This window comes from Panthera tigris, chromosome C1 (assembly GCF_018350195.1).
Source record: "Panthera tigris isolate Pti1 chromosome C1, P.tigris_Pti1_mat1.1, whole genome shotgun sequence".
NCBI classification, from domain to species: Eukaryota; Metazoa; Chordata; class Mammalia; order Carnivora; family Felidae; genus Panthera; species Panthera tigris.
In genome coordinates this window covers 97361257-97374857 of record NC_056667.1, presented here as the reverse complement: position 1 = coordinate 97374857, position 13601 = coordinate 97361257, and the positions used below count along the sequence as shown (strand labels likewise).

The 13601-nt window shown below is 34.5% G+C and overlaps 1 protein-coding gene across 1 annotated transcript in view; it reads right to left on the bottom strand.

Moving 5' to 3' along the window:
• SYCP1 (synaptonemal complex protein 1) overlaps window positions 1-13601 on the bottom strand; it is a 126787-nt gene that overhangs the window by 75085 nt on the left and 38101 nt on the right. Inside the window, exons 12-15 of the mRNA XM_042993787.1 lie at window positions 10377-10471; window positions 9726-9910; window positions 8213-8280; window positions 1398-1459 (exon numbers count right to left, since the gene is read on the bottom strand). Coding sequence (XP_042849721.1) covers window positions 1398-1459; window positions 8213-8280; window positions 9726-9910; window positions 10377-10471 — 410 coding nt within the window. The remainder of the gene's footprint in view (window positions 1-1397; window positions 1460-8212; window positions 8281-9725; window positions 9911-10376; window positions 10472-13601) is intronic.

The following is a 13601-nucleotide window of genomic DNA, read 5'->3' as shown; positions in this document are numbered from 1 at the left end:
AAGAGTTTAGTTAAATTGCTCTTAGTCATACAGTTAAGAAGCAAAGAGCTAGATTACCAATCAAAACATAATTTTAAGGACCAAGATATTAATTGTGTTCTATTGCTGTCCAAATATAACAAAACCTTAAACCAGTTCTTGTCTGCATAGGAGTGAATCTTTACACTAAAAATAATGCTTTAGTATTCATTCATTCAACAAATATTCATAAGGTGTCAGTCATTGTACTAAGTACTAGGTTTATAAGGAAAACAGGGCATGGATTCTTAGCCCTTAGCCCTTATGGGAGCATACATTCATTCCACTATTTATTAACTGAAGACCTACTGTATACCACCTACTGTGCTAAGTAAGGGGGAATCAAAAGGGTAAATAAAGCTTTAAATAATTTTACCAAAAATAAAGTAATTCTATTTGTGATAAATGCTATACAGGAAAAGTACAGGGTGGCTATGGGAACAAGCCATACAGAGACCTAAACTAGATAAGAGTATTAAAGAGAGGTTTCCTAAACAACTGATATTCAAGCTGAAACTTAAAGTATGAGTCTGCATTATCAAATCTGAAAGCAATGTAAACATTACTATTCACAAGAGTTTGAGTTAAAGCAATTCAGTGGAGAAAAGATAAGCATTTGGAAATAATGCTTCCCAAGAGATGGAAGAATCAGGAGTTGCAAAGTCAGGTAGAGACACAACAGGTTAAACCCACCATCAAATATCTATAATCATAAACAATACTATATAGCAAGGGTTGGCAAACTGTAGCCTGCTAGATAAAATCAGCCCACAATCTCTTTATGTAGGCCCTTGACCTAAGAATAATTTTTACATTTTATTTAAAAATAAAAGAGAGGAGGAGGAGAAGGGGGTGTGGAAATAGGAGGAGAGGAGAATTAACATTGTGTATATAGCTCATAAAGCCTAAAATATTTACTATCCAGTTCTTCAAATAAAAGTTTGCCACCCATGCTCCACACATTATAATCAATTAAAACATAATGAAGCCTACCCTAACAAATCCATTAAACGTGATTTTATCTGAACACTTAACATAGCTACTGAATATATAACATACATATCTTCCTTAAAAGTGTAGCTTTGTGGTTCAAAGGTATCAAAGGCATACCAAATTTACAACCAGCTATATCATATGCATTGCTCTTACTTAAATGTACTGTCAACACATGTTCAAATAACATAAACACTTTTGCCAAGACAGATGTATAAAACTTGGTACAGATAAGAATGTGGTTTTACTAAAACACAAGTGTATTTTTTTATATTTAGCTGAAAACACTAATATAAAATATCTATAGTATATGAGACTAGGTCAACAGATTCATATTATTTTGAAAAATAACTGCTCTGTATTAATAAGAGAAACTATATACTTACCAAGATTTTCTTCAATTCTTCAAGTTCTACTTCTTTGTTATTTTTAAGCTTAGTCATCTCTTCTAAAATAAGCAAAAGAATACAAGGTGTGAAAAGCCAGATTAGAAGAACAGGAAAGGAAAGATGAGAAATAAGAATACCACAGTTTGAAAGGGAAGAAAACCGAGATGGTTTAGTGCAACTAAAGAAAGCACCATAAAAGGACAGGTTTCATTCTTTCTCATTGCCAAGTAGTATTCCATTGTATATATAAACCACAACTTCTTTATCCATTCATCAGTTGATGGACATTTAGGTTCTTTCCATAGTTTGGCTATTATGGCCTTTTGTAGCAACGTGGATGGAACTGGAGAGTGTTATGCTAAGTGAAATATGTTATACAGAGAAAGACAGATCCCATATGTTTTCACTCTTATGTGGATCCTGAGAAACTTAACAGAAGACCATGGGGGAAGGGAAGGGGAAAAAAAAGTTATAGAGGGAGGGAGGCAAACCATAAGAGACTCTTAAAAACTGAGAATAAACTAAACTGATCCTTATTAAAAAAAAAAAAAAAACCGATACTGTTACCCATAAACTGATCCCTTATTAAAAAAAAAAAAAAAACTGAGAATAAACTGAGTGAGGGTTGATGAGGGGTAGGAGGGAGCGGAAAGTGGGTGATGGGCGTTGAGGAGGGAACCTGTTGGGATGAGCACTGGGTGTTGCATGGAAACCAATTTGATAATAAATTTCATATTAAAAAATAAATAAGTAAATGCCTTAGTTAAAAAAAATAAAATAAAAAAGAAAGCCCCATAAAGCATAGAAGAAGTCCAAATGGAACTACGCAAAAATAATGGATACGTATTAATAGCAATGTTTGTATCAAGTTAATTCCACAACCAAATGAGCCCGGAGTTCATTAGTCAAAATAAGCAATACACACACACACACACACACACACACACACACACACACACACACATTCCAAATATATTTGGAATGAGGTTACTCAGCATGTACCTTTACCTTTAATTCATCACTGTCTAAATACCTGGCCTCTTAATCTTCACTCTCAACTAAAAAGGACAAGTGATCTACTTTTCTCAAGCTAATTCTGACCATTGTACTCTGGACCTCAACATTCCTACCTCCTCTGAGACTTTAGTTGCTTATATAACCAATATATATACTGACTCTCTGTAAAGGAATCTTTCATTTCCCCCATCCCATCGAAACATCTATTTGAATACAAAACAATATCTGACTGACCTTTCTGCCTTTTCTTACTACTGTCCAATTTCTTTGGTTTGCAAACAAATTCCTGTTTGTTATCTACACATTTCTTAGTCCTATGCAAAACTAATGCCTATCTCATGACATTACATTAATTACATCTCTTACATTATTTTACATTATTTATAAGTATTTATAAATATAAATACTTTAATAAATATTTATAAATAATTCATAATTTATATTTATAAAATATTTATAATTACATTATTTATAATTACATTATTAAAACTATGATCCTCAATAACCATTCTGTGGTACAATTCTCAGTCCTCTTTATTGTGGAGCTTTCTGGAATTTAATGCTATCAACTACTCTCTATTTTTCTCTTTTTGATTTTCAAGACCTTGTGTTATTTGCATTTCCTGTTTTCTCTGCTGACACCCTTCTTTTTTTTTCCTACCCTAAATAATAACACTCTACACAACGCTTTTATTTCTATCTTCTATTAATTCAGTATTAGACTAATAAATTTATAAAACTTTTCCAGGCCAAACCACCTTTATCCTCCTTTCTTAAATTCTTTAACCGCCTACAAAGTTCCCAAATGATGCCTAGCTGTCAGCTACAATTTTATTGTATTTGAAACATTGTCTTTCTTCACTATTAAGGGTTTTTAATAAATGGAGATATAAGAGATTTACTGGAAATTTCCAAGACTCTGTACATTAAAAATAAACAGGGGTACCTGGGTGGCTCAGTTGGGTGAGTGTCCGACCTCTGCTTGGGTCATGATCACATGGTTCGTGAGTTTGAGCCCTGCGTCAAGCTCTGAGTGGACAGCTCAGAGCCTGGAACCTGCTTTGGATTCTGTGTCTCCTTCTCTCTCTGCTCCTCCCCCGCCTGCACACACACTCTCTCTCAAAACTAAATATTTTTAAAAAATAATAAAAAATAAAAGTAAAAAATAAAAAAATTGTAATAATTGCCCACAATTTTTAAGGAAAAAATCAAACAAACAGGAAATGCCAGCATGGAGTCTAAAAGAAACACCTGTCACAAGCAAAGCTTATTTAACCACAATTTTCATTTTAGGTAAAAAGAGTTTTTCAAACTCAAGGATTAATTAAAAATAGTTGACTAAGCATATCTTCACATTCTCTCATCCCCACTCTCGTAAAATTTTTTAAAGATACATATATATATATATATGTATTTTATATATATATAAAATATAAATCATATATAAAAATATATGATGAGGGAGTGCAGGACAAGCTGAGGGCAAAACACAGGCTAATGGCACCACCCACCCCCAGGTGGGATATGTGTGATATTCCTCAGACAGTCCTGGCTACCCAAGAATAAAGGAAAGGGATTTAAGTGTTTGCCATGATGATGTGGAAAACGAAGACAAATGAAAAATTAAATTGCCTTACTGTCTACAGCCCACTGACAAGTCCTCGGAACAGGCAGAGTGACCTCTGCTAGGGGCAAAAGGAAATCTTGGCTTATCCTGACCCCCCAGGAATCTGTAAGTCTACTTCAACATATAAAAATTCCTTTGGAAACTTCCTTTATCTCAACTCCCCTAAGATATATGCTGGCAATTATACTCCAAGCTTATGGCCCCCTGATACACATATGAAGGGTCTCATGACAGGTTTTACTGAACGGTAATAAATGGTGTTTTCCTAACACAGCTAGCCCCTCAAAGTCCTGGAAACCTTGCTTCCAAAATACCTTAGAGAGTTACTCTATCCCTAATCCCCTCCCAACCTGAGGGTATATAATCAGTTACCTGTCACAACCCCAGCACAGCTCTTCCTGCCCACGGGTCCTGTCCCTGTGCTTTAATAAAATCACTTTTTACACCAAAGATGTCTTCAAGAATTCTTCCTTGGCCGTCCGCTCTGGACCCCACCATCACCCCAAAACCCCTTCATATATATATATATTTACAACAATAACAAAACCAGACAGACTACCATAAACAAACCAAAATACTGAAGAATCCTAGAAGGAGGAGGGGTCACCTACATTAATTCATTGAAGACTATGTGCAACAACTAGACCAGGTGACTATACCTCCCACCACAGAGTCCACCTCAGGTTAAATCAAAGATCCTAGGAATTGGAGCCCAAGGGGTAAGGCAGTGCCCCCAAACAGCTCATGATCTCTACAAACAATCCCCTAAATCCAAAAGATTAGCTACCGAGCCCACCCTTCCCTACAGTACCTCCCGTCTCCCCCCAACATAATCAGAAAAATCACATTATAACATATGTGGGAGAAAAAAGATTCTCAAATATTTAGATGAGTAAATAATCAAAAATCACCAACTAGTGAAGAAAACCAAAACCATAAATGTTAGGCACCAAATTCAGAGAAGAACTAAAATAAAATTCAAGAAGGAATTAATAGAGCAAACAGAAGCAGAAATGTTGCTAAGTATAGTATGTTCCAACAGGATACAATATCCATGAAATTAATCACCTAGAGCTCTCAGAAACTTAAAATTTGGTAACTAAGACTTTAAAAACAGCAAAGTAGGGGTGCCTGGTGATTCAGTCATTTGAGTATCCAACTCTTTATTTCAACTCTAGTCATGATCCCAGGGTCGTGGGATCTAGCCCCATGTCGGGCTCTGCACTAAGCATGGAGCCTGGTTAAAGATTCTCTCTCTGGGGCACCGGAATGGCTCAGTTGGTTGGGCATCCGACTTTGGCTCAGGTCATGATCTCACGGTTCATGGGTTCAAGTCCCGCATGGGGCTCTGTGCTGATAGCTTGGAGCCTGGTTTGGATTCTGTGTCTCCTTCTCTCTCTCTGCCACTCACCTGCTTGTGCGTGCACTCTCTCTCTCTGTCTCTGTCTCTCTCTCTCAACAAATGAATAAACATTTTTTTAAAAAATTAAAAAAAAAAAAAGATTCTCTCTCTTTCCCTCTGCCTCTCCCCACCCAGCTCATGCATGTGCTCTCTACCAAAAACAAAAAAAGGCAAATTAAACATATCTAAAGACTGAATTATTAGGGAGAAGCCAAAAAACTTTTTTCCCAAAATTCCCCTCAAAATAAACTAAAAAGTAAAGAGTTTAAGAGAGAAATTTTAAAATATAAAGGATTGGGGCGCCTGGGTGGCTCAGTTGGTAAAGCGTCTGACTTCGGCTCAGGCCATGATCTCATGGCTTGTTAAGTTCAAGCCCCATTTGGGGCTCTGTGCTGACAGCTCAGAGCCTGGAACCTGCTTCTGATTCTATGTCTCTCTCTCTCTGCCCCTTCCCCACTCGTGCTCGCGCTCTCTCTCTCTCTCTCTCTCTCAAGAATAAAAAACATTAAAAAAATTTTTTTAAATAAAAATATAAAAGATTCAGAATTTCTAAAATCCACCTATCAAAATTTACAGAGAGAGAACAATGACACTAGAAAAGAAGAATTAAGAGAACTTTTCAGAGCTGAAGACAGTGTCCTCAGATTCAAGAGCTCACCAAATGCTAGTAAAAGTGTGATATGATTCCACTTTTAAAAGATAGTCTCTCATGCCTGTACCACTCAAACAGCTTCTAATATGATTTCTCCTCTTTGTCCTTTTCCTATCATCATTCCCCACCCACCACCAAATTTATCTGCCATACAAAAGTGGCAGTGATCCTCTAAAAATGTAAACCACAGGCACCTGGGTGGCTTAGTCGGTTAAGCGTCTGACTTTGGCTCAGGTCATGATCTCATGGTTCATGAGTTTGAGCCCTGGTAGGACTCTGCACTGACAGCATGGAGCCTGCTTGGGATTCATTCTCTCTCTCTCTCTCTCTCTCTCTCTCTCTCTCTCTCTCTGGCCCCTTCCCCACCTGTGTGCACCCTCTAATAAATATTTTTTAAAAAGACAAAGATTCGCAAGATAGAGTTAAATTAGTTAGATCTTACAAGCTAGATAGATATTAAAAGTTAGAAACAACAGCACTGGATAACCAATTAGAAGTGAAAAGTAAGGGAGAAAGAACAGTACAGAATATCATTCAAGATTTTGATTTTGAGAACTATACTATTAACCAAAGAAGGAAATAAGCTAATGCTCAGTACTTATGTCATTGTTAATGCTGCTCTCCTACACATAATGCTTTATACATTCCATCATTCTCTACAACTACCCAAAGCCTCTTTATACCTTAAAGTCTACTTTTAAAATCTACCTCTTCTAGAGAATCATTTCCAATTCTGCAGTCCACATTGATACCTTTGGCTTCCTCTTGTCATCAGCATTAACACATCTCCATCAGCAACAAGTCTGTGAGCATTCACCCCAAATACATACTTATATATCGTGTAAAATTTTAAAATATAAATATGTGTACTACACTATTCATTATGAAATATATGCAAAGCATAAAATAGAAATAGAAACTCTAAATATTCCCTTCTCTTAATAGAATTCTTGCTCATCCCCTCATTGCTCTAATGATTTTATGTGTTCAACCTTTCTCTCATTAAATTAGAGATTTCTCCATTATGAGAAAAATCACCTTATGCATTTGATTTGTTAATCTGACAATAACAGCCACTTAACTTCAATATCAGACTGAATTGTTACAAATAAATATCCACTAAAGATATTTTAAGGACTAAAATTATTCCTTAGTCTACCACATTCAATTGAATAATTCTAAGAAAGCAGGTATGTGCAGTGATTTAAAATACTACATTATGCTTTGAAGGAAGATTTAAAAATTAGATGAAAATTGCATTTACAGTCATTGTAATATAAAATAATACCAAAGGAATTATTTACCACTGAAAAGTACAATTTTGGATGCTCAAAGATTGGTCTAGTCTATAGTGGGAGATTAAGCATTGCCAAAGGAAAGGCATAAATAAGTTTTGAAAGTTCAACCAAACATCCTAACAAGGCAAAATTTCTTACAATTATTTTAATTACACAATTTCTCAAACCTAATAATAAAGTTTACAGAATGTTGTGGAGACAGTCTAGAAAACACCTGCAAATTCCTGAGTTAATTTATAAAAATAATTCTTTTCACCAAAATTGGAAAAATGTTTTTATAGCTTTATAATTCTCCACATCTGTACATATGAAGATTTGTAAATATGAAATACAGGAGTTAAATTATGATTAGCTAATTAAAGGGTTATAAATTCACAAAATAACACAGAACTTCTTTCTCTTTTGGCCATGAAATCTATTGAGTATTAACAATACTACATGACAAAACAGGATAGCATTCTCCTATAGATAGTTCATAATCCAACATGACTAATCAATAAAATGTCAAAATTCAATTAAAATATAACAGACCTTTTCCATTAAGAATTATTAAGGCCTCTAAATCCTAAAATAAGAAAAATAAACTAGAAACATCTCTTAAGCTCCTTCCACTTCTAGACATCTATGAATTGCATAATGGCACAGAATAGTCTTTCTTAAGGTTTAAATTTTCTGTCTTTGAAAATCAAATTAAAAGTTACAAAATAATTATTATTGATAAATGACAAAGGAGAAACTATATTATAATCTGAAATAGCATTTATATCTGTATAATAGACTAATATTATCACGTACATGTTATTCTCTAAATCTTACCGAGTTCACTTGATTTCTGCTGAAGCTTCATGGTAAGTATTTTCAATTGATCTTCACTTTTTTCCAATCTTGTAAAATATTAATTTACATGTAAAACATTCTTTTAATCACAATTCATCTAGTAACTAAAACTGGTGCAATTTAACAATATATCTTTCACAGATTCACCCAATTAAACAATTTTTGAGTACCTACCATGCCATATAGTATAACATTTCAAAATAAGGTATCACTATTATTAATCAATAGTTGTATATTAATTATATCTGCATAAAACCTTAAAGCTTATGGTCACAATTTATCTCTTAGCTATTGATGATAATCAAATTAATGCATCCTAGAACTTTAAAAGAGACTGAATATGTAACTACTGTTACATTGAATTCTGCCTTAGAAACAATATAAATGTGAGAATTGGGCAATCCGCTTAATTCTTCTAGCTTTCTGCTTCCTCATCTATAAAACTGAGGTAATTGGGGGCCCCTGGGTGGCTCACTCAGTTAAGCATCCGACTTCAGCTCAGGTCATATCTCGCTGCTGGTGGGTTTGAGCCCTGCATCGGGTTCTGTGCTGACAGCTTGGAGCCTGGAGCCTGCTTCAGATTCTGTGTCTACCTCTTTCTCTCCCCTCCCCAGTTCTCTCTCTCTTTCCCTCTCTCTCTCTCTCTCTCAAAAATAAATACTTAAAAAAAAAATTTTTAACTGAAATAATTGGAACAGATGATATTTAAGCTAACTTACAATTTCAAAATTTGAAAATAACCTATAATATCAACAAAGAATATATAAGATGAGCTGAAGTAGAAAAACTAGCTTTTCTTCCACCACCATACATAAGCAGTAGAGAAGAAATACTACTAGGTTCAGGTCATGAATTCACAGAAAAGCGTGTTCCTGTCTTTCATCCTACTAGACTTACTAAACCCTAATGTTAATGGGACAAAAATAATAACTTAGGCCTCATAACACAGCTTTAAAAATACACATATAGTGAAAACAGAGTAAGTTTTTAATTCAAACTTTAGACAAACTGTTATTTAGATGAAATTCAAATGAATATCTTATATATAATATTCATTAATTCATTAATTTAATAAAAAAATGTTTTGAGTACCTACCCTATACCAGGCTAGTACTAATTTTATACATCAGAGAGGTTACAGACCCAAGTAAAACAAACTCACAACCTGGGAAGTTATTTCTATGAAGCTAATAATGATCCACAGTTTAATTAAATACGTCCTATCACTGCATCAGCATTTATGAGCTTGTTTATATAGCTGGACTCTGTGGCCAAGTATGCATGGGAACTATCCTAAAGAATACCTGCTATCTTTTCCCAGGACACCTGCCTACCTAATACAAACTTTTAAAATGTATTCCCATTTTATAAATTAAAAAAGAGACTTGGTTACAGATACTATAGGAATTAGAAGTCACTTGACAATGAATAGAAAATACAGTGAATATTGGAAATAAATTGTTTTTATCTAGCTAAATAAAAATAGCTTTACCTATGCTGTTCTGTTGTCAATAATTCTTTCAAGCTGCAGACAGAAGTTTTAAGTTCAGTAACCACAAATGAATGAGCAGCTTTAGCTTTGTTAAATTCTTCCATCTGAGTTTCTTTTTCTCCAGTGAGCTGATATATTTTTTTTGTTGCTACCTGTAAATCTTCCTCTAAAGCCTTCTGAGTAATCTAAATGAAATAAAATACAAAACAAAAGCTATAATCCAAGGGCCTTAAGAAAAAAAACTGAACTCATCTGCCTTTGCCGCCTCTCCTCCCTCCTTATTATTCTATCACCCTCCTCCATTACCCCACCCTGGCCAATTTCAATGCCCATTCAGTATTCCTACTTCAATTTACCATTCTCCCAAAGCCAACCTATAGTCCCAACCTCCCAATGGAGTCTTCTTAGCCCACAGTGTTCTTTCCATTTTTAGAACTACTGTAACAATTTTAGCCTGAATCACTCTGTTGGTATTTAGCAGAGTCTTCTATTTTATACTTTTGATGTGTTTTTACCCAATGTTTCTAATTATAAGCATTTTGTAGACTGGGATGAAGTTCCGGGTCCTTGTACACAGTATTAGCATTTTATAAGTATTTATTGATTCATAGTGTGAGGCTTATCACACACGAATCAGTTTTTAAATCATACCACACTTCTTTGCAAAGACATTTTAGTATCTTCTAGTTCTGATGTCAAATGATCCTGCTTCTCATTTGATTCTTTTAAGTTTTCATTCTGTAATTCTAAAAAAGAGAGTTATGGATTGGTAGTACTTAATAAAAAAAATACATACCAAGAAAACAAATTATTTGTTCAACTACTTTTCTTTCCTCCATGAGATACTCCAAAATGAAGGAAAATTATGCAAATATAGATGCACTGATATTGGCATCATCTACTTTTACTGACTTTTCAAGACTATTAACTCCCAAGCACTCACCAGTAAACATGAGGATGTTTGATGCTACATTTTAATAACAGCTAAACAAAGGAAACAATCTAAATATTCAATAGGAGATAAATTAAATTATGATGGTACATACACACAATGGCATACCATGTAACCACTATAAAAGATAATGGACTTTATTCCAAATTGGAATACATATTCACAGAATATGTATTAAATAAAAAAGGGCAGAATAAAAAGGGCAAGTTTAAACGGTATTTATAGAAATAATGCATATGAAAGGAAACAATACAAAAATATTGCAAGTAATTTACCTCTTAATGGTGAAATTATTCAATACTTTATTTTTATCATTGCACATCTTGATTTTTAGTTTTCTAAAATATTACATTTATATATTGAAATATTATGAAAAAAGGCTTTTGACTCTATAGCTAATATTTATTAAATACTAAACGTTACGTACTAGTCTATGTGCTTTATATGTGTGCATTCTACTTTTAAACCTCATGGGTTAGAGTGGGAGAGAGCCAAAGCATTAGAGACTGTTAAAAACTGAGAACAAACTGAGGGTTGATGGGGGGTGGGAGGGAGGGCAGGGTGGGTGATGGGTATTGAGGAGGGCACCTTTTGGGATGAGCACTGGGTGTTGTATGGAAACCAATTTGACAGTAAATTTCATATATTAAAAAATAAAAAAATAAAAAAATAAAATAAAAAACAATAAAAATTAAAAAAAAATAAAGAATAAAAAAAAAAAATAAATAAATAAACCTCATGGAAAAAATAGGGTGAAAAAAAAGTTCATGCTCTTCCCTGGATTCAAATTATTCTATGTCCTCTTACTAGCTACCTAAACTTAGGCATGATAATAACTAGTCTGTCACTACTTTTCTCAACTGGAGAAAGAGAATAATCATAGTTATTCATATCCTGAAGGATTAAACAAAATAATGCAACTTAAAATGATTAACCACAGTGTCTAGCATATACAGTCAATTAGTGTTAACGATTAGTATGATAATGATGGTGTAAACTAGAAACTGGGCCTTAAAAATTCATGGTATTTACAATGCAAGCAGACAAATAATCAATGATAACTGCTGATGGGCACTCACTCAGAAATTCTGGAAATATACAGACGGGGAACCTAAGCCAAAAAGGATCAATAAAAGTTAGAGGCAAGGGGAGACAGACATAAAGAGGGAAAGTTCAAGGAAGGCTTCCAGAAAGTGACAGATCAGTTCAAACATTTGAAAGCCAGTAAGAATTAATAAGAGTAGTGGGAGCTAGGAGAGGAAGAAATATCACAGACAGGTCAAAGAGCATGTACAAAGACAAAAATGAAAGAGACGAGATGACACATCTAAATGTCTAAATGAAATGCATTTCAGTAGCATGAAACATAAAGTAAGAGGGAAGAATCATAGCAATTATGGTTAGAAAAATAACAAGGACAAGATAACAGGATTTATATGACTTGTTCAGAGGTAGTTCAGAAGTCATAAACACTATGAAAAATGATGAAAGATGCTAGACCACAGAATGTTTCAAGTTCATATTTTTTTAAAGTTCCACTCTGAAAATCTGTGTAGAAATGAAAAGGTTAGTGGTCCACCTCTGAAAACAAAATGGGAAAAATAGATCTGGAGAGAGGAAAATGATTACCAAAGACTATGGTGTCTGCTATGGTACTATTTATTATAGTCTGGTAATAAATGTCTCCTCTGAGAATTCATAATCACAAACTAGTACTTCAGCATGTATGAGAACTGAATGTATGCTGCTTGAATGTTCTAAAAAGCTCCAAACCGAAACTTAATTTGAAATGTCCTTAAGTTCACCCAGGATTCCAGAACTGCTAATGCAAATTTTCTCTGTAGAAATTTACTTCCAATCCAAGTCTTAAAGAAGTTCCACAGATGAAGTTACATGACCTCAAAATCACAAGAGAAAACAAAGCACCATGAGCAGAGTCAGCATAATAAATGAAAGGCGTACTTGGATCTGCAAAAATTTCAGATGTTAGAATTACTGGCTGTGGATTAAAAAAAAAAAAGTATTATAACATTCTTTAAAAACTAAAAAAGCTGGGCTTGAAAACAGTATACAGGACAGCAGAGAATCTCTTGCCATAAAGATCGAGGGACTAAGGAACAGTCACGAGGAGTTGAAAAACGCTTTAAACGAAATGCAAAACAAAATGGAAACCACAATGGCTCGGCTTGAAGAGGCAGAGGAGAGAATAGGTGAACTAGAAGATAAAGTTATGGAGAAAGAGGAAGCTGAAAGAAAGAGAGATAAAAAAATCCAGGAGTATGAGGGGAAAATTAGAGAACTAAGTGATACACTAAAAAGAAATAATATACGCATAATTGGTATCCCAGAGGAGGAAGAGAGAGGGAAAGGTGCTGAAGGGGTACTTGAACAAATTATAGCTGAGAACTTCCCTGAACTGGGGAAGGAAAAAGGCATTGAAATCCAAGAGGCACAGAGAACTCCCTTCAGACGTAACTTGAATCGATCTTCTGCACGACATATCATAGTGAAACTGGCAAAATACAAGGATAAAGAGAAAATTCTGAAAGCAGCAAGGGATAAACGTGCCCTCACATATAAAGGGAGACCTATAAGACTCGTGACTGATCTCTCCTTTGAAACTTGGCAGGCCAGAAAGGCTTGGCACGATATCTACAGTGTGCTAAACAGAAAAAATATGCAGCCGAGAATCCTTTATCCAGCAAGTCTGTCATTTAGAATAGAAGGAGAGATAAAGGTCTTCCCAAACAAACAAAAACTGAAGGAATTTGTCACCACGAAACCAGCCCTACAAGAGATCCTAAGGGGGATCCTGTGAGACAAAGTACCAGAGACATCACTACAAGCATAAAACATACAGACATCACAATGACTCTAAACCCATATCTTTCTATAATAACACTGAATGTAAATGGATTAAATGC